The sequence below is a fragment of the Mytilus californianus genome, unplaced genomic scaffold (genome assembly GCF_021869535.1).
Source record: "Mytilus californianus isolate M0D057914Y unplaced genomic scaffold, xbMytCali1.0.p SCAF_1, whole genome shotgun sequence".
In the NCBI taxonomy this organism is placed as follows: domain Eukaryota; kingdom Metazoa; phylum Mollusca; class Bivalvia; order Mytilida; family Mytilidae; genus Mytilus; species Mytilus californianus.
This window is the reverse complement of record NW_026262581.1, coordinates 96,020,545-96,041,301: the sequence shown is the minus strand read 5'-3', so window position 1 is coordinate 96,041,301 and position 20,757 is coordinate 96,020,545. Positions and strand designations below refer to the sequence as shown.

The following is a 20,757-nucleotide window of genomic DNA, read 5'->3' as shown; positions in this document are numbered from 1 at the left end:
GTCTGCGTGTTATGGCTCTTAGCATTGTGTATGAGTTTCATAAAATTTGCATGAGGCAAACTTAAGTTAGAGTGCGGAAACAAAAATAGGACGGACAGAAAGAAAGAAAGAAAGATGGACAGAAGGATGGTCAAGGGTAACACTTAATGCCTGGCAGGGGTATAAAAATTAGAAGGTAACAAATATTGTGCCTCATATTTAGCAATTTTGTGATAGAAAGATTTGGATATTTCATGTTAGCAGACAACTATGCAATTAAAGAGTCCTACTTTGCCACAAACAGGACAAACAAGTTTAGATTTGTACTGTCCCTGAAACAGGTCAACAATAAACGAGTTGTTCCTTTTCTTGTACACTTCCCAAGCTTCATCTGCAACAACCTACAAAACATAAACATATACAGTCAGATATAGGAGTAATACCATCATTGTTTTTCCCCTATTAGTCTTTGTTAAATTTGCATTTTTCAAAATACAGTGCAGAATTTATCTTTGTTTCAAATAAAGAAATAATTGGCATGAGTAAAGTTTGATCATGTCCAGTACAACAGTGAAATTTCACATAACATTTCATTGCATATAAGATAATAACCATCACCGGCAGTAAACCAATCAAATTTTCACCCCTTTTATTCCTGTTTACAAGCTTTAGAAACCATGTCACCTCAAGTTTCCAAATATTTTATAGAAACACCAAATAAAAAAAAAATGGTGCTTTGACAAACCCAAGATATCTGTTTATGACTCAGAAATGTTTTTCTGCAATGAAATGCAGGGTTAGTTTCCTACAACTGTCAAATTCAAGGGAATATTTTTTTTCAACCTTTTTCATATGAAACCGGATGTGACATATTATGATTTGGTGGTATTACACCTATAAGTGTAAAAAGATCAAGATAATATCACTTTAAAAGTCAGAACCCCAATTTGGCAAGAATTTTACTGCTGGTGGGAAGAAGATAAAGGGATGACCATATTTCTATACCTTAGTCCAACCCTTGGGGTTATGAAACAAATAAATAAACTAATACTAGTAATACCTTATAAGCTATATCAAGTTTTTCTTTACATATTGTACCAAGATCAAAATAAATTGTTAAAAGGAGTCAACAAATACCAGAAAAATCAAGGAACTAATTTCAGTACAAGTTATCATACCAACTTAGAAAAATCTGATCAAAGTATACTTTTTAAACTATTCTGTGGCAGCATACTAGATTGCCTAATACCTGTCTAATCAAAATAGTTGATATATTAACTTACATTGTCAGGTCGTCCATCTGAGTCCACTGTTCCTGTATAAGGCTTTTTCTTCACTCGATTTAAGTCCTAAAAGTGATAACAAAGTCTTTAAAAAATATAATAATTTACTTGTACAGTAAATAAAAATTCGTAAGGGTTCCGCGGAACCCAGTGTCTCGCCTACTTTTTCTGTTAATCGCAGGCTCAACAAAAATGAGGAAGTAAATCAATAAAAAATATTCCTCTTGATACTATCTTTTGATTGTAAGAAGCTTCTGTCCAAGTTTGGTAAAATTCCAGGATAGTTTATGAATCTAATAAATGTTTAAAAACCTTAACTGCAGACTGAATGTAATGTTAACTGGAAGAAAACAAAATTTCCTTCTAGATACTAGCATTTGATCATAAACAAGCTTCTGTCCAAGTTTGGTACAAATCCAAAATAGTATAAGAAAGTTATTAAAATTTTAAAAACTTAAACCACAGAGTGAATATGTTGTTTCCTGGCAGAAAATCTAAGTCCATTTAAAAGTAAAATACGGAAAAAATGGATTTATTTTTTTACAAAATTTCCTTCTAGATACTAGCTTTTGATCATAAACAAGCTTCTGTCCAAGTTTGGTACAAATCCAAAATAGTATAAGAAAGTTATTAAAATTTTAAAAACTTTAACCACAGAGTGAATGTGTTGTTTCCTGGCAGAAAATCTAAGTCCATTTAAAAGTAAAATAAGGAAAAAATGGATTTATTTTTTTATAAAATTTACTTCTAGATACTATCTTATGATCATAAACAAGCTTCTGTCCAAGTTTTGTACAAACCCAGGATAGTTTAAGAAAGTTATTAAAATTTTAAAAACTTTAACCACAGAGTGAATGTAATATTTACCGGCAGAAAAACTAAGTCCATTTATAAGTAAAATACGGTAAAAATGGAATTTTATTTTTACAAAATTTACTTCTGGATACTATCTTATGATCATAAACAAGCTTCTGTCCAAGTTTGGTAGAAATCCAGGATAGTTTAAGAAAGTTATTAAAATTTCAAAAACTTTAACCACAGAGTGAATATTTGTGGACGCCGCCGACGACAACGACGCCGACGGAATGTAGGATCGCTATGTCTCGCTTTTTCGACTAAAGTCGAAGGCTCGACAAAAATGGAAATAGCTTTCTTATTTCAATTTAGTTAGTAATCAACATATAACGTTTTTTTAGGGTAAGAAAATGAAGATATATTTTATGGCAGTCTTAATTTACTGGAGATTTTAAAATGGGTATTATCAATCAAGCAAAAGGTTTTTTCTAATATCCGCAATGATATTATTTAAAGAAAAAATTGTGTGAGTATTGTCCCCTGCCCTCTCCAAGTAACATAAACAATAAAATTGCTTCGCCAAGCGCAGCTGGATACGACCGCAGAGGTCCAACCGTGAACAGTTGGGGCAAAAATGGACACAATATATGCGCTTGATACAGGTCTGAATTTGGATTGTAATTAAATATGTGACACATAATAGGTTTCTGACACAGAATAACTGTAGTCAAAGAACATAGAATTGGTTATATGATTTGAATTTATATTCAAATTTTTGCTTTTGTGCAATACACTATGCTGTTGCAAATTGACCCCCTCCCCTCCACCCCTCGCCCCCTTTTTTTGAAGAAATTTTCTTTTAAATTTCTGAAATCTGAAAATCTGAAATGAGAAGAAAAAAAATGCCCCCCCCCCCCCCCCCAATTTCTTTTTTACCCCCCTGCCCAATTTGACAGCTAATCACTTCAAGACAATACAACATTTCTTTATACATAATTTCAAAGCAGTGTAAGGGAGGTAATCCAAACACAAAACATTGTACTTAAAAATAATTATCCATTAACAAGGAAACCCTTGTTTTTCCCCCTTTTTGCCCCTAATTCCTAAATGGTTTGAGCCATTACCCCCCAAAGCCAATCCTAACCATCCCTTTGTGGTATGGAAACTTGTGGTATAATTTCAGAGAGATCCATGCACCATTCCACAAGTTATTGTCTGGAAACTAGAAAATGCTTATTTGGGCCCCTTTTTGGCCCCTAATTCCTAAACAATTCCTAAACTGTTAGAACTATAACCCCCAAAATCAATCCCAAACTTCCTTTTGTGGTTATAAACCTTGTATTCAAATTTCATAGATTTCTATTTACTTATACTAAAGTTATTGTCCGGAAACCAAATGTCTTCGGACGAAGACGTGATACCAACATACGACCGCAAAATTTTTTGCGGTCGTATAAAAATGGCAGTTCATGTTTTGGTATGGGAAGCCTCTTATATATCTCAGATCAAAATTAAAACTAACAGCTACAAAACTGTATGTCCTGTAAATCTCTGCATGTTTGGTGGAATTCTGTAAAAAAAATTCAAAGAGTTGCAGATTAGCCAACTGATTAAAGCAGAAATGGCTAAGTCCATGTTTGGGTATGGGAAACACCTAAAAACCCTACAGGTTCTCTTCCAGGCAACATTATATTATTTTTGATTGCCAAAATTGATAATTAATTGACATGGTTGATACCTTAATTAATGTTAGACAGGTAAACATGTGTTTGGGAAAACTATGTTTGATTTTCTTCAGGTTTTATATGGTTATCTGAATAATTCATTTCCAAATTCTCTTGGGTTTTACCCTCACAAGACAAAATATGGCAGTGAACAAGCCAATTTCCATTAAAAATATTGACAATAAGAATGTTTTTGGGATGGTATCCACTGATAGTCATACCTCAATAATGAAAGGAATCAGTTTGTGTAATCAGGACTTTGTCTGTGGATCATTTAATGGGCAATTCCAGTCATAAAATCATGCAGCTATGACACATATGCATGCTTCAATGAAAACCCTATATTAAATGTACAATTAATGAATTTGGGTTTCTTTAGGACTTTCAATAGTTTCATGTCTAAATTCAACTTACTATTTATACATGAAAAAATATCCCATCATGTGATATGGTATACTTAATGTATCACTTAATAAACTTCACTATTCAAAATGACTTATTAGATTTTAGAACAGTTATTTTGCAGGATAATAGGTGACTGCTGTGCTGTTAGAGAGGTGACCACAGTGTTTACAAAATACATGCAACTTTGCTGCATTTGAAAACAAACATTACCTCATGAAGTCCATCTAACAAAAAAGCCATGAATTCCTGAGCGTCATGTTGAGCAAATCCTGTGAACTGGCTGGCTTTCATGGATATAAGATACTGAAAGAAAGGCAAAATATTAAAAAAATGAAGATAAGACATTTGGAAATGCCTAATATGTCTAACTAATTATGAGTAAATATGTTAAATATTCTGACTACAGCTATAACAATAATTCATATTGATCAATAAACTGTAAAAATGAGGTCAGGTTGACAATAAGATACACAATGTATGGATTTTAAGGCTTATCTACGTCTGGAATAACAGATTTTTTTTTATAAATAATATATGCTGTTGTGTTCTGATTAGAAGCCCTGTTTCACATTAAGTGACATTTGCTGATATGACAACAATGAAGTATTTCCCTCATCAAGCACAACAAGCATTTTACTATTGAGGTCATAAAAGTCATATGCTTAATCTTCTAATACACTGGACTGACTGAAATGCTTTGGTAACTATTTTAACTAATATTGAATATATCAATTTAAACAGGACATAGTCCAACTGAGCATGAAGTATTTTAATACTATTTAACGTATCTGACAACATCACACATAGACCTTCAATGGAAAGTTTATTATAATTAAATGTATGAGAAATAATAATATCAATATTGTGAAGTAATATGTAATAACGACTCCTACCTTTAGTTTTGATGGTGCATAGGAATAATGAGTTCCAGCCCATAAAACCTTGAGAAGTGTGGCAAATGAGACAGCTAACTTCCCACCAAATCCTAATGGATTATCTGCATTAATATCATCCTGGTATTTACTACCTATAAATAAAACACAATCAAAGTATCTATTAGTTGTATGTTCTTAAAAATAACAGGACATGGTCTAAAATACTGCATTAATTGCATTGAAACAATAAATGTGATTTATGATGTCCACTTTTGATTTTGTAATACTGAACAGAAAGCTAGTTCTTCATGATAAGGACATCATTTGAATATTGATTAATTGATTGATTGGTGTTTAACGCCACTTTCAACACTATTGTGCTATTTCGTGGCGGTCAGTTGTTATTGGTGGAGGAAGCCGGAGTGCCCGGAGAGAACCACCGACCTTCGGTAGGAAAATATCATTTGAATAAATTGCTAATTAAAATTTTTGAAAACCTGACATCAAAACACAAAATTTGGTTACACAATTTATGAGCTTTCTATAAACAAATTAAAAAAAATTAATTGAAAACATATCTACACTTATATGACCTGCACATCTTCAGTATATGAGCAAAGTTTCAATTTCTTTGTATAAATACTTTAGTAGGGTTGCATTACTACATGTATATTGTTCACACAATATAAAATATATATAAATTGTATGAAATAACTTAGCAAAAATCAGCTTCATTATACCCTCAAGATGGATATGTAAGCTGGTTTTCTGTATGTTAATTCACTTTTAAACTCTTCTAAGTTTGTTCCCCTTGTAAAGAAATATATTTAAACTTTGAAGGATACTGTACTCACTGAGAAAATAGTCCCTGAACTCTCTGGTATTAGACAAACACTGCAGGACACTATTCATAAAGCAAGTATTCCCCAAGTTATCTAGTCCAGTAAATCCTGATCTAACATTCTGTTCTAAGTCCATGTTTTTATTCAGTGGTGATACTTTACATGTAGGTTTCTGAAAAAGAAATTAAGATATAATAAAGAAACAAATTCTGAGAAAGCCATATTATCTTTTAAATGTTGATCTAATAATCTAAGAATAAAATAAAACTATAACCATAGCAATTAGCTTATATATTATTTAAACACAGAAATAGGGTCAAATCATATTTTTTACCTTTTAGTTACTTCATTAGTGAAAGTTCAATATAGTATCTAAATTAAATAATCCACCGTAATTGACTATGCATTCATTAAAAAAAGACCAGGATGCTAGACCAAAATTTACAAGAATAATTCAGTTGACTTCATTAACTTAAGAAACAGAGTATTACATGTATATTTTAATAAAAGGTCTAAATATGTGTCTGACTTGTCATATTATAGTGATTTTGTCAGCGCTCATCATTTTTTGCCATTTATGAAACAATTTTCAAAATGTTGAAAGTATATCTAATCAATTTCGTTACTCAGATTTGTAAAAGTAAAAAAAAAAGTTTAACATGGCGACATATTTTGATTTTCCTTGCAATTTTGTTACAAAATCAATTTTGATATGAACTCATGAATAAAATGGTATGTCAAAAGTATACAATTGAACCTCGTTGTGTTGAACTCGGTTGTGTCAAAAACTCAAATGAGTCGAAGTAATTTCTAAGCCCCGGAAAAATTCCTTTTTGATCAATGCATAATTACCTCTGATGAGTCAAATTCGGTTGATTCGAATACTCGGTTAAGTCGAGTAAATTTTATAGTCCCGTCGACTTAAAACTAATGTAAATTGACACCGATGTCTCTAAGTTCGAAAGTAAGAAATCGGATGTAGTTCTTATGTAACCTAATCACTTTCAAAAGAGATTAAAGCTGAGTAAACATATTTGTTTGTATAACAGCTAAAATAACATGTTTATGGTGACCGGTAATTAACACCTTTGTTGATCGTCCAATCGTGTGTTGAACATATTTCACCTGACATAAAAAACGAAACGAATTTGAATGACCCAAGCGGCGAAGCCGAGATTAAATGAATCAATAGAATTAAAATTCATTAATAACAATAAATAAAAGGATTCAGACAATAATGATTAATTTATAATAAGTTAATGTAAAGCAGACGACCTTATCAGAGACCGTTCAGAACTTATTTCGTTCCACAAGTGATTTCATAATTTATAGTGACTGACCTTTGTAAATATTTGTGTATACAATTGATTTTATTTGTGCATGATTTGTATCTGTATTTGTGTGTTTAATTATTATGAAGGACCAAAAAATATGGAGATTGAATACACAATCATAAAGTGTCATATTGAAAAAAGACACACTGTTCAAAGTATCTAGTTTACACAAATCTCATACCGTTTTTCATGCATTTCAAATTTATGATGACACAATAGACCTTGGATGAGTTGAACCTCAGATAAGTCGAATACTTTGGTACGGTCCCTTCAACTTCGACATAACGAGGTTCGACTGTATTTTACTCTGAAAATTTTAACCTTTAAACAGTTGCTTAAATTCTTAAATTGCAAATATCTAAAGCATTTAAATTTACTTGAGTTGATGTTGAAGTGCCAGTAGCCCCTTTCATAGAGTCTGCCATGGCCCTGTTGTCTTCATCTCTTTCTTGTTTCTTGGTGATAACGGGATCCTCCAGCTCATCAAACTGTACTGTTTTAGGTTTGGCGGAACTGGATTTGTTTTCTGAGGATGAGGAAGATGATGTGGTGGGTAACCATTCGTCAGATTTAGGTGCTGGGGTAGTCTCTGAAATACAAGAAATTGGTATTATGATAGTGCAACCAATATATAGGGATATCAATATTAGTGATTTAATCGAAAACAAAAATTTATACTGAAGTCTTCCTCATGAACATTCGAGGCCTCAAAGGAAGAATTACTTACTATGAAAGGGGTCTTTAGAGAAAGGTTCAGAACTAATCATGCTAATATTATAAAGAAACAAATTATTATCACTTCATTACTTAATAACTTTTCAGCAAAGACAATCCCCAACGCTGATTTAGAAATAAAAACTTTTACCATGCAGATTTTGGGAGATATTTCTGTTAGATTTATCCATATTTCAGGAAAAGACACAAAATTCCATATTTAATATTTATCCCCAAAAGTAGCACGACTTTTAAAACCAAAAGATATATTCACCAAATTTTTGTGAAGTGTTCTTTAGTTAGTAGGTATTTAAGTTAGTTATTAAGTTAATGGTTTTATGCAATAAAATTATAGAGCAATTGTTCAATTACTACAAAAGCATACAGAAAAAAAATCTACCATTGATTTTTTCTTGAAATATTGATGCAACATTCTTGAAGCAGTGCACAATAGTTTGCAATAGAAAACAAGAGCCTGTCAAATGACAGCAAACTGGATCTTTCTTAAAGTTATTAGTGTGATTAGTAAACCAGTATTAGGCCCTGAATGGCAAATGTAAAATTCATAACCAATCTTGCCTTGGAATCAACATTTTCTAATTAATCAAGGTCCATGACTCCTGAAAGGCTAAAATTAAAACTTGACCCTGAGATTAGTCATCAGCAACAGATTAAAATTTGGCAAGCAGTGGTCAAAGGTATTGCACTGAAAGTGGAGCCACCTGCCCATAATACTATCCCAAATAAATAACCAGATTTTTCCATTTGAAAATACGGTTGAAAATGGGAATACATGCATTTGTTTTTTTACATTTTTAAAAATATTTTGTTAAATACTGGAGCCCGATTTCTATGTTTGAGAATGTATTAATCATTTCCTCACTAGGCTAGATGTAAATCAGGAGTAAAAACAACTCTCACCTTTCCTTTGTGGTGCCTCTAAAGCTCCCCATCTTCTACTGATTTCCTTCGAAAGTGTTATCTCAAGTACTGATTGACTTAATTTGTATCGGCATTTCTCTGGTACAATTTCATGTCTAAAAAAAAACAAAACATAACAGCCATGCATAAAGTATTTAATATATATTGATGGTTTGTTAAGAAACTACAGTTATTGTAAGATATGTGACAATTTTAACCTATTAAATTATTCAGAGACAATCATTAAAGTGGAAATTGTTAAAAAGTAACAACCTTCATTAATTTAAATGATTCTAAAGCCAATAGAAATTCAAAAATATCAAAAGTCCAAAATTCTTATTTACATACAAGTTTATATAAGAATATAACATACTTGCAAATAAAATATCAATAAAGGAGTCCTTACTTGAAAGTGAGCATTATGTGCAGATTAAAGCTAAAAACTTCAATTTATTATAATATTACTTAAAGGTAAATAAAATATCAATAAAGGAATTCTTACTTGAGTTTTACTTCCCAACTAAATATTGTATCACTGGTTGATTCTTTGTGAAGGTTCAAAAACTGAGCATTCCTGAAATAAATTAAGTACCTCTTAGTTATATCAATGCATTCAAGGAATGTTTCAAAAAATCAACATAATTCTAAATAGGAGTAATACATCAAATTACTGTAGGACCTTTTGGCAAAACATATCTTATTTTCATTACTTTTGTTTTGTGTCATATTATCTTATGAGCCTCATATGCAGGTTATGGACAATCATTTCAATCAAAAAATGTTATCTCATTTCAGTTTTGCTTCATAATGCATTTTTTAGGCTGACCTATATACTGTCAATGTACTATCTTCAGTGCCATATATTTTTGTCGGTAAATTAATCAGTAGGAATCTGTGCAAAAATGCCAAGTGTTAAACAATGTTTGCTCTTTCAACTAAACAGCTGTTGTCCTATATGAAGCGAGTTATAAAAATGATCAGAGGTTGAGAAAAATGTGAACATTTTAATAGAAAATGTGAACATTGAACTTTTTATTTGTAACGATGAGAAAAATTGTGACACAAAAACTTGAATATAAAGGGAAAGAATTTATTATAGTACAGGAATATATGCAACAGATTTTAAAATATATCAATGCCAAAGTAAATAATAGTTTGATTACAAATTATGATAAATAAATGTGGATAGTGTCCACATGTGGACACAGATGATGCACCCGCTTGCATATCATATAGTTATAAAGGGACATAACTGAAGAACAGTAAAAGTGACGCTACCCAAATTTGAACTTGATCTGAGTTTTGTGGTAATAAGCATTGTGTGTAAGTCTCATAACATTTGGTTGAGGCTAACTTAAGTAGAGAACAGAAACTTAAAATTCAGCAATTTTGCTATTTGTAAACACGCACAACTCTAGAATGGTTGTGTATAAGTTTTATAACATTTGGTTGAGACAAACTAAAGTTAGAGAACGGAAACGAAAAATTCAGATATTTTTATGTTTATAAAGGGACATAACTCAAGAATGGTAAAAGTGTTGTCACCAAATTTCGTACTTAATCTGTATTATGTAGTAATAAGCATTGTGTATAAGTTTCATAACATTTGGTTGAGGCAAACTAAAGTTAGAAAACGGAAACAAAAAATTTGTACTTGATCTTAGTTTTGTGGTAATGTATATTGTGTATAGGTTTCATAATGTTTGGTTGGGGCAAACTTAAGTTACAGAATGGAAACTAAAAATTTTGCAATCTTTCGATTTATAAAGGGGCATAACTCAATAATGATTAAAGTGACACTACCCAAATTCAACTTGATCTGTGTTTTATCAGTGGAAGTCAAAATTAAACATTGCATTGTATAAAGCATTGATTGTAGTTGATTCAACTATAATCATGGACAAAGGAAGATAACTCCAATTTTAAAAATTACTTGATATTTAGAAGAAAATAAAAATTTTGCAATTTTTCCATTTATAAAGGGGCATAACTCTAGAATGGTTAAAGTGACACCACCAAAATTCAAACTTGATTCGTGTTTTGTGGTAATAAGCATTGTGTATAAGTTTCATAACATTTGGTTGAGGCAAACTAAAGTAAGAGTGGAAACGATAAATTCCGCAATTTTCCATTTGTAAAGGGGCATAACTCTAGAACGGTAAAAGTGACGCCACCAAAATTCAAACTTGATCTGTGTTTTGTGGTAATAAGCATTGTGTATAAGTTACATAACATTTGGTTGAGACAAACTAAAGTTAGAGAATGGAAACCTATTTTGGGACGTACGTACAAACGGACAAGGGTAAAACTTAATGCCCCCTCCACTACGGCGGGGGCATAAAAATTACCATCATGAATAAAAATGTGAACTTTTGTACATGCAATGCTTATTTTCTTGCATTTTTGCATTAAACTAGAACCTGCGTACCATGATCTATAATTGCTTACATCTAAGTCCTTTGGACTCTGATGGATAGTTGTCTCATTGCCAATCATACCACATCTCTTTATTTTTATACTATTAAAGAGAAACTTTCTTTTCAGTCACTTTCATGACATTTACATATATTGTGAAAAGTAGTGACTATGTTCCAGACATCCTCTCTCAAGACAGGTTCTACATAATTGTAAAAGATTTTTTGTCTTCACTCAAGATGGGTTCTATAGTACATGTATTTTAATAGAATCTCTAACAGGGGCTAGACTAAATTGATGTGCACGCTTATCTACCCCCGAGCGGATAGAGGCGAAAAATTTGTTTGGACCATTTTATGCAGAAAATGATATTTTTTTTCGGTTTTCGGAGGGTTCAAAGAGGTGCTACATAGGACTTATAGACAATTCATGAATGCAAAACTATTCAGAATTCTTTTGAATAGGATAAATCATGGTAAATTGAATACATAAGCAACACATTTTTGTGAGACAGAATTTACTCAAAATTGTCCAAAATCTGCTCTTCGGGTCTTAGCAGAAACGAACTTCTCCATTACTTTGTCAATATTCACAATGAAATCCCGATGAATATGCATTAATGCTAACGATGATAACCTTTCCTTATTCATAGTTGATCGTACATATGTTTTCAACCGATGTAGTACACTGAATGATATCGTCCGCGGTAGCACATGTTACCGGCGTTGTCAACATAATACTCAAAATAGTATCTACAGAAGGATACAGCACTGGGCGTACCGCATCGAGTATCTCAAACAGTTTTCATCTGATCGCGAGGTGTTATACACCAGCATGTTCGCCATCGAGCGACCTCCTGATTGATGCGAATCATACTTTTTTATGATACTAAGTACATGAAACTAAAATAAGACCGAAAATAAAAGAAGAATGTGTCTGAAGGACACGGACGCTCTTGCTGGCCTAACTCGAAAACCATATATTGGATCAGGCTGCAAATCAAACTTGATCTGTGTTTTATGGTACTTAGCATGTGTATAAGTTTCAAAACATTTGGTTGAGGCAAACAGAAGCAGTGTATTCCAAACTCTGTCTGACCGACAAAATGTCAGACAAAAGTTCATTTGGTCAGACAGAAATTTTTAGATTTTTTGTTGAAAATATATATATAGTAGAAAAGGTCAAATTTCATTTTCAGTCATACAAACTCTTAAACAGTTTGGCACAGACTGCTAAAGTTGTAGAACGGAAACCGATTTCCGCATTTTTTTCGGTTAAAAAGGGGTAATACTTGAATGACAAAAGTGACGGTACCCAAATTTGAACTTGATCTGTGTTTTGTGGTAGTAAGCATTGTGTATAAGTTTCGTAAAATTTGGTGGATGCAAACTTAAGTAAGAGAGCGAAATTTCGAATGGGTGTACGGACATACATGGGTAAAGCTTAAAGGCCCCGTCGCCGTACGGCGGGGGCATAATAAGAAAAATGCCATTAGGACAAATGGACATCATTAAAGTAAAAATGCCATCAGTGCACTCATACTAGTAATAAAATGCGTTTTAAGTTCACAGACGGTTGGACGAACGACTATCGTTTAATGATGACAAATAGGTTAGGCTAGCTAAACCTGAATTAAATAGAAATGTATTCCATTTTATAAACTCTAACATAGAATGCTGAAAATCGTAAATATTTTTTATAGCATGCCGATGTGCACGCAACTGCATGTTGGCGTATAGGGAGCTACGCGCCTGTCTAAGATAGGCTGGTAACATACATTGTTGAGAATTTGACAGAGAATGATTGGTCTGTCATATTGACTTCTACTGTATCTTTTTTTACTTCCTTAACATAGATCTGTACTGTCATGGTGTCATCCTAAAAATGAAGATAATGATGATAATAAATGGTACTTTTATATGTTTACTCCATTAGCAGACTTTTACTGTATAATTATTATTGAATGTACTAGGGTTACTGTATGCCCAATAATCCATTAAAGGTGCATTTTCATTTAAAAAATTTGTAAGGGTTCCGCGGAACCCAGTGTCTCGCCTACTTTTGCTGCTAGTCACAGGCTCAACAAAAATGGGGAAAAAATTATCAAAAATTTTCCCATAGATACTATCTTTTGATTGTAAGAAGCTTCTGTCCAAGATTGGTAAAAATCCAGAATGGTTTATGAATGTTATAAATGTTTTAAAAACTTTAACTTCAGACTGTATGTAATGTTAACTGGAAGAAAAACTAAGTCCATTTAAAAGTTATATACGGAAAAACAGGAAATAAATTTTACAAAATTTCCTTCTAGATACTAGTTTTTGATTATAAACAAGCTTCTGTCCAAGTTTGGTACAAATCCAGGATATTTTAAGAAAGTTATTAAAATTTTTAAAACTTTAACCACAGAGTGAATGTAATGTTGACTGGAAGAAAAACTAAGTCCATTTATAAGTCAAATACGGATAAAAAGGATTTTTTTTTACAAAATTTACTTCTGGATACTATCTTATGATCATAAACAAGCTTCTGTCCAAATTAGGTACAAATCCAGGATAGTTTAAGAAAGTTATTAAAATTTTTAAAACTTTAACCACAGAGTGAATGAAATGTTAACTGGAAGAAAAACTAAGTCCATTTATAAGTAAAATACGGAAAAACAGGATTTTTTTTTTGCAAAATTTCCTTCTAGTGACTATCTTATGATCATAAACAAGCTTCTGTTCAAGTTTGGTAGAAATCCAGGATAGTTTAAGAAAGTTATTAAAATTTCAAAAACTTGAACCACAGAGTGAATATTTGTGGACCCTGCCAAATACGACGGAATGTAGGATCGCTTTGTCTTGCTTTTGCGACAAAAATGATCTGCACTAACAAATGATGTCAACACAAAGGTACATGACATCACTAAACAATTACATGTGTTACCTAATGAATTTAATGCTTCTCTTGCAATATATATATATAATTTTTGACCTTAAAAATGCAACAGCATACTTAATAAATTTGCTTTCCTCAAAATGGGACACAAATTAGGGATAAATTAAAAGTTAGGTAAAGCATTTAAGGAAATGTTAAGACAAACACTAGTACATGTAGTAACATTATAGCCTTGTGTAGTTAGAGAAAAGGAATACAATCCACCAATCAAAGATGAATAACTGACAAACTAAACAAGATGATGTTGATGAATGACTGCTTAACATCCAGTGACAATTTATTTACAAATTTAGGAAAAGAACATGTAAAAGTGATATGAATATAAACCATGCTTTGTACAAGACCAACATGCTGGTCTTGATTCTTAAAATGAAACTCAACTAGACACTGGTAGGTAAAGTTCTGTTAATTCAGAAATTTATGTCCTGTATATATATCTGCTTTCATTTTTGCAAATGTTGACCTGATGTGAGATTAATTTTCAGTCTTTATGGTTAATTATCCATGATATAACTAGTCAACTATTTACATTAAAGAACAAACATATATGGAATAACCATACATTGTATCGTAATATAAATTTTATTTGTACAAGGCTTAGAAACAGGTAGAAAGCGAGGCTTTTGAGTCGAGTACAAATAAAATTTATATTTCAAGACTATGTATGGTTATTCTTTATATACTGCAACTCCTACAACTGTTCCAAATGAAATATTTAGGGTAAAAACCATCATTTTTTAATTTGGAGTGAACATCGTAAAAATTCTGCGAACCTGTACTTTTAATGACTTCATAAATAAAACTCTACGGAAACGCATTGTCAACGTCATAAACAAGGCGATATACTGTCAGTGACTGTATATCACAAATGATTATACGGTCAATGCAATTTGACTGCAAAAACAGCACAGCTGCAGTATATTTTATATTATAGTCGCAGAATTCATGGTAAAATTCTTAACTCTAGCAATATTAAATTTTGTTATAGTAACATAACAAATTCAACTTCAGGGGTCTTTTACAGTATCCTTACTGACATTTAATTGTCTGTTATTTTGTCATTGACTGTACTACTCTTCTTAAATATTGATTTATACAAACAATAACACTTACAGAAATGCTACTCTGTAACCATTCACTTAAAAGATAAAGGAAATTACAGTTCAAACCTAATGTCTTGTCTTGAAAAATTTCAGCAATACATCTGGTATTCATTGAAATATATAGAGGTACATACTATTTATATTATTATTACCTTTTCTATAAAGCTGTTTTTGACATGCTCCAGTTGGTAAACTGGCTCTAAAAAATATGAGAAAAGAAATCAAATGGTAACTGTTCAAAACCATATAAAAAGTCTCAATTATTCAAATTTATAAACCTTGTCCGAGATATTTTGCCCTCACAGTCCCTCTTCAGTAGAACTTTTTGATGTTCCTTTGAATTAAAATACAATCAGTCTACAACCTGCTTCCACTTTTTTTATCAAAAAATAAATTGTCTATGTTTTTTAAATTTTGTCTTTATAAATGAAAAAATTGTTGCAACATCAAATTGTAAATATCAACTGTTGGAACACCAGGGCAACATGATATTGATTTTTGGCAGATGGGAAAAACAATGTGACTGATGAGAAAGCGATATCATTTGCCCTAGTCCCCCAAAAGCAGGATCACTGAAAGAATGTACAACTCACTGCAATATTTATTATTGTGTGTACCAACAAGACCACAGGTAGAGAGGAATTTGAAATATAGCTAGCCAGACAATTCAATAGAAAAAAACATTTTGCTATTTCCTTTTTTTATCTAGGGACATACCTCTGGTAAGACAAAAGTCAAGTTGGTCAAATTCTTACTGGAAGTCCCTATCTGACAACATTTAATCCTAATTTAATGTTTTTGTGGAATCTTACTCAAATCAGCATAGGGAATTCAATTTAGGAATGTATGCACATGCGAGAATAAAACTACATGTATATGTCCATCACATCTTGGCAGGGGCATTAATAGTAACATCCCTATGTCTTGTATTCTGCTTCACAACCTACACATAAAGATGCACTGTATTTTGCAAAAGTCTGATGAGTACCTTCTTCTTTGTCCTTATCAACACAATATTCATCTGATGTTTGAGTATCTCCCTGTCCTGAATCTTCTCCAGTAGCCTCGCTGGTACTCATTTGGTCTGGGGAAGGTGTGTCATCTGACGCCTGACCAGAGGTCATAACTTCAGTAGAAGACACAGAACTTTGATCAGTCTTTTTGGCCTCTGATATATCTTCAGAACAGGGTTCTGATTGAAGCTTTTTCAGAACTCTCTGAAGAAGATCAAAATTATCTATATTTTTTTTAAATGAATAATTAATAATACTACAATAAACTAACATGCAACTCATAAATAAAATGGTTAACACTATAAATACATTTCTAAACTGAAAATAATTGTTAAGGCTAATATGTCATCTTTATTTCAGCTTATTAACATATGATGTCACTTGAAAATAAAAAACTACCAATTTTTTATATTGCCATGAAAGAAAATTTCTACACACCAGGATATTTTAAATTTTGAATTAGAAAATGATTTCTTGCTAGAATTTTAGGCTAAATATTGATACAGTAACTCTTCAAAACTATAACTTGACCATGATAATGTAAAGGACCCAATGGAACAATAAAGACAGCAATTTACAAAATTTAATTTTTTCTAATAAAATAAGGTATTCCTTTAATACCAAAAAAGGCAAGACAAAATACAATATTACATATATACAAACACAAAGCCTACAATCTTTACACTAAACCTCACATTGGTTACAGAGGTACTAGAATTAAGTTGACATTTACAAACTATAAAAATCTATCATTGGTCAGAATTGGGGAGGCTATTCTAATTTCCAACAGTTAGTAATGCCAATACTTGCATATGAGAAATTGACAAAAATGTAGTGTTTCCTGTTAAGAAATGAAGAAGGCATGACACACTTAGCTATTACAAAACCTCTGATCACATGTTCCATATAAGTGAGCTAAATATATTGCTTACCTCTAATGATGACCAAATCTGAGGACATTTTTTCTTCATCATTATATGTAATTTTTTCTTCTTCCATTGTACTTTAGTATTTTCTTTATCAATATTTCCAGCAAATATTAAAGACCATGTCTTCTTTCCATCTGAAAAAAACAGCATAAACTATATGAGTCAGCATTTTAATTTACAAATTTGTAATGATACATTTTATGTGAACAGGGAACAAATGCAGGTGCCTTTATCTTCAAAGACATTATAACCTCTAAAAACTAGTTGCATGTGTTATATAGTCTGTATCTATTCCAAAGCAGTGTTCAAACTTCTGTCACTTTTCTGTATTGTTCTGTTATTCACAAATTTCACTACCTTTTTTATATCTGTGATCTTGACCTTGGATGGATTCAGGTAAAAATAATTAAGTATCTCCCTCCACTTATACATGCATGTGACCATATATGTCAAAGTTTCCATGTATGGTCCTGTTGTAATCATCTTGGAACCCCATTTCTACCATAATTCCGAACTATTTTTATTAACATTGACCTTGACCTTGGAAGTAATGATATCAAAAGTAATAGGGATTCTCCTCTCATTACATGTGACTATATATGCCTGTTTCAATGCAATGTGATTTAATGTTCCACAGTTTTATCTAGAAACAGTCATACATATTTACCAGTCTTGACAATTACTGATTTATTTAGATCAAGATTTAGATTAAACAAGAATCTGTGTCCATATTATAGGACACATGTTGCATGTTTGCTTTAAGTCCAATGGCAAATAGTTCAATCCTGTTCAGGATGAGAACAAATTAACAATAGGTAGGGCCGGAAATAGGGGTCGACCCAGATTAGGAGCAGGGAATTTGGAATGTCACCAGAAAATGAACAATAGGCCACCTGGACCCGTCAAAGAGTTGTTGCAAAGGTTCTTAACATGCAAAGAGGTAAAACAAATCTGTGTCCAAGCCCTACTTTGGAATATATTTCTAAAAGTTCACATCATAATGAAACATGTGTACTCAGTTTCCAGATGATGTGGCCACTTCTTCATGATGAACTACCTTAAACCAAAACTTTCCCTTGATCAGTGAACAATGAACAGTCAAGGGTATAACTTAAATTAGTTATTAGAGAAAAATAACATACGTGTGTTATTACAGATACTTTCACGAGTTGTCTACTCTTTTTTTCTTAATCTGTAGTAACATATTTTTGTTATTAGTTAAATGTATCATAAATATTTTTATTTTTAGTGGGCACTTGGGAATTCTTGAAACTTTGCACAGTAACTTAATACATAACCTTGATAACTAATTTTTCAATTCAATCAATACATTTTTGATCAACCATGGTAAATCAATGAGACAAAGCTTTTAAGGGATAAACTAAACTGTAATAACAAGGCTTGGTTATTACAGGCATGTAACTTATTATATGAGACACTTGGGAATTACTTGGAATCTTCGGTTCATATTTTACACAGTCTCATAATCAAAAGTAAAGCATGATCAATTCCTGAGGGATTTGCACAGGGGTGTGGAAATATTCATTGTGAGCACTTGTCACCAGACAAGTACTAGTTCCGAAGAAAAGTTACTTGCCCTGTCTTTCCAAATAAATCTTGAAAGAAGTCATTTACTGTAAACATCAAGAGATTAATAATAGAATTATTAGTTTCACACAATAAACCATACTTTTAGTCAGCCAATTGTGGGTGTTTTGAACAAATTAGACAAAAATGAATAATTTACCATAGATACCCTGGGGAAATCAGAACACCATAGAATTTTGAAATTCTCTCCTTTATGTTTTTTTCATATTTTTTGTCCTCCACCTGTGATTTCAGTTTCTTGCCTCAAAATTTATATTTTTTTTATAAGGTTTTCCCTGTTTAGGGATGTTTATTCATCTCATTCGTCTGTTTTGTTTTCATTCATTATAATCAACACTCTGGTGTCTCATTTTCAAAACTAGATTGACAATCCAAGGTCAATGAACAAAGTTATCATTGATGTTTATGAAACATAGGTACGCTTACTTAATTTTTACTGTTTGTTTATCGATCTATTTCTGATTAAAACTGTTGTTCTCGTCTTGACCATTAATGTCTTTTACTTGAATTTGTTGTTTTCATCCTCATCATGGGTGTTTTTTACTTGAAATAATATCTCAAAATAATTTTGAAAACTTTTCTATAGTCATGATAGTTTTAATAAAATGAAAATATTTTACTTGTCTCAAAAAATCAGATGTTTGTTGGGCTCTGAATACAATGTACTATGCCAGTAGTATTTTGGTATACAAGTGTTGAAAAGAAAAAAAATAGACAATATCATACCTGGAAACTTTATGAGGACATACTGATCACCAAAAGATATATCCAAATCTTTCTGATTTGGTGTTAAACCTTCTTCATCAAATACCATAATAAGTTCATCTTCTGACTGCTTCCAGGTATAGGAAAGTTCTATGAAAGTAAATTTGATACTAAAATGAAAATTTACTTTAATAAAGGTATCTGTACCATATCAAAATATATAGTAATAAAGAATGAAATGTAATATATCAACATTATCAAAAATCCTTAAAATGCAGCTAAGCTTAACCTGTGGTCATTTAGCAATACCATTCTTTTTTACTCTGGGAGAACAAACTTATCTATTGATTGTTATTGCCTTTGAAAGCTTAGATCATCACTTTGTGTCTTTTGTCTTTAAGTAAGTTGTTTTTCTGCTTCATGCATCATCTGATGAGTAAAGCCATATTCAATTGATTCTTACAGTTTGTTCTTGCTGTAACACCACTGTCATAGGTCAGGGAAAGGTTGAGTGCTCACATTCTGTATGTGCTTGTCGGAAAGTCAGGAGTCTGTAATTCAGTGGTTGTTGTTGGTTACTGTCTATCATAAAAATTGTCATATTTGTTTGTCATTTATTGTTTTGTCAATAATGCAGTTGTTTTTTTGTTTTGAATTTTGCCATGTCAGGGTTGTTTATAGGTGTCTATAGGGTATGGGTTTTCCTTATTGTTGAAGGCTGTACAAAAACATTTAGTTGCTAAAATCCCTTCATTTGGACTCAGTTGGTTGGTTGTCTCATTGGCAATCATTCCACATCTCCTAACTTTATATTTCCTATCAAAAACAAACAAACAAACAAAAGCTAAGAAAATAAAGTTATGTACAACATTGGTGAGTGTTTTTTCAAAAAAAAATTTAAAATGTATAAATACATGGTAAATTCATCATGAATGAGAATATAAAAGAATCCTTTACTTTTACTTACTACTTTGCCCTAGGCCTTAAGTGGTTATCACCTTGTAAATGTAAAAATAAAATTTCATTGATATGCCCCCTTTCATTTGCACAAAAAATAAGTTTAACCATGACAAACTATTCTGAAAGAGTGTATCAGCGGATTCTACTTTCTTTTATTCTTAGCCAATTGGTACTTTCCCTGACCAGTTTATTTTCATTAAGAATCAAGGTGT

The 20,757-nt window shown here is 31.7% G+C and overlaps 1 protein-coding gene across 1 annotated transcript in view; it reads right to left on the bottom strand.

Moving 5' to 3' along the window:
* The window catches only part of LOC127710253 (ubiquitin carboxyl-terminal hydrolase 19-like), a 58,519-nt gene that overhangs the window by 36,750 nt on the left and 1,012 nt on the right, over window positions 1-20,757 (bottom strand). Inside the window, exons 2-14 of the mRNA XM_052216031.1 lie at window positions 19,607-19,735; window positions 17,276-17,406; window positions 16,319-16,547; window positions 15,483-15,529; window positions 13,065-13,165; window positions 9,375-9,446; window positions 8,873-8,988; window positions 7,615-7,826; window positions 5,916-6,075; window positions 5,080-5,213; window positions 4,397-4,489; window positions 1,263-1,328; window positions 270-380 (exon numbers count right to left, since the gene is read on the bottom strand). Coding sequence (XP_052071991.1) covers window positions 270-380; window positions 1,263-1,328; window positions 4,397-4,489; window positions 5,080-5,213; window positions 5,916-6,075; window positions 7,615-7,826; window positions 8,873-8,988; window positions 9,375-9,446; window positions 13,065-13,165; window positions 15,483-15,529; window positions 16,319-16,547; window positions 17,276-17,406; window positions 19,607-19,735 — 1,601 coding nt within the window. The remainder of the gene's footprint in view (window positions 1-269; window positions 381-1,262; window positions 1,329-4,396; window positions 4,490-5,079; window positions 5,214-5,915; window positions 6,076-7,614; window positions 7,827-8,872; window positions 8,989-9,374; window positions 9,447-13,064; window positions 13,166-15,482; window positions 15,530-16,318; window positions 16,548-17,275; window positions 17,407-19,606; window positions 19,736-20,757) is intronic.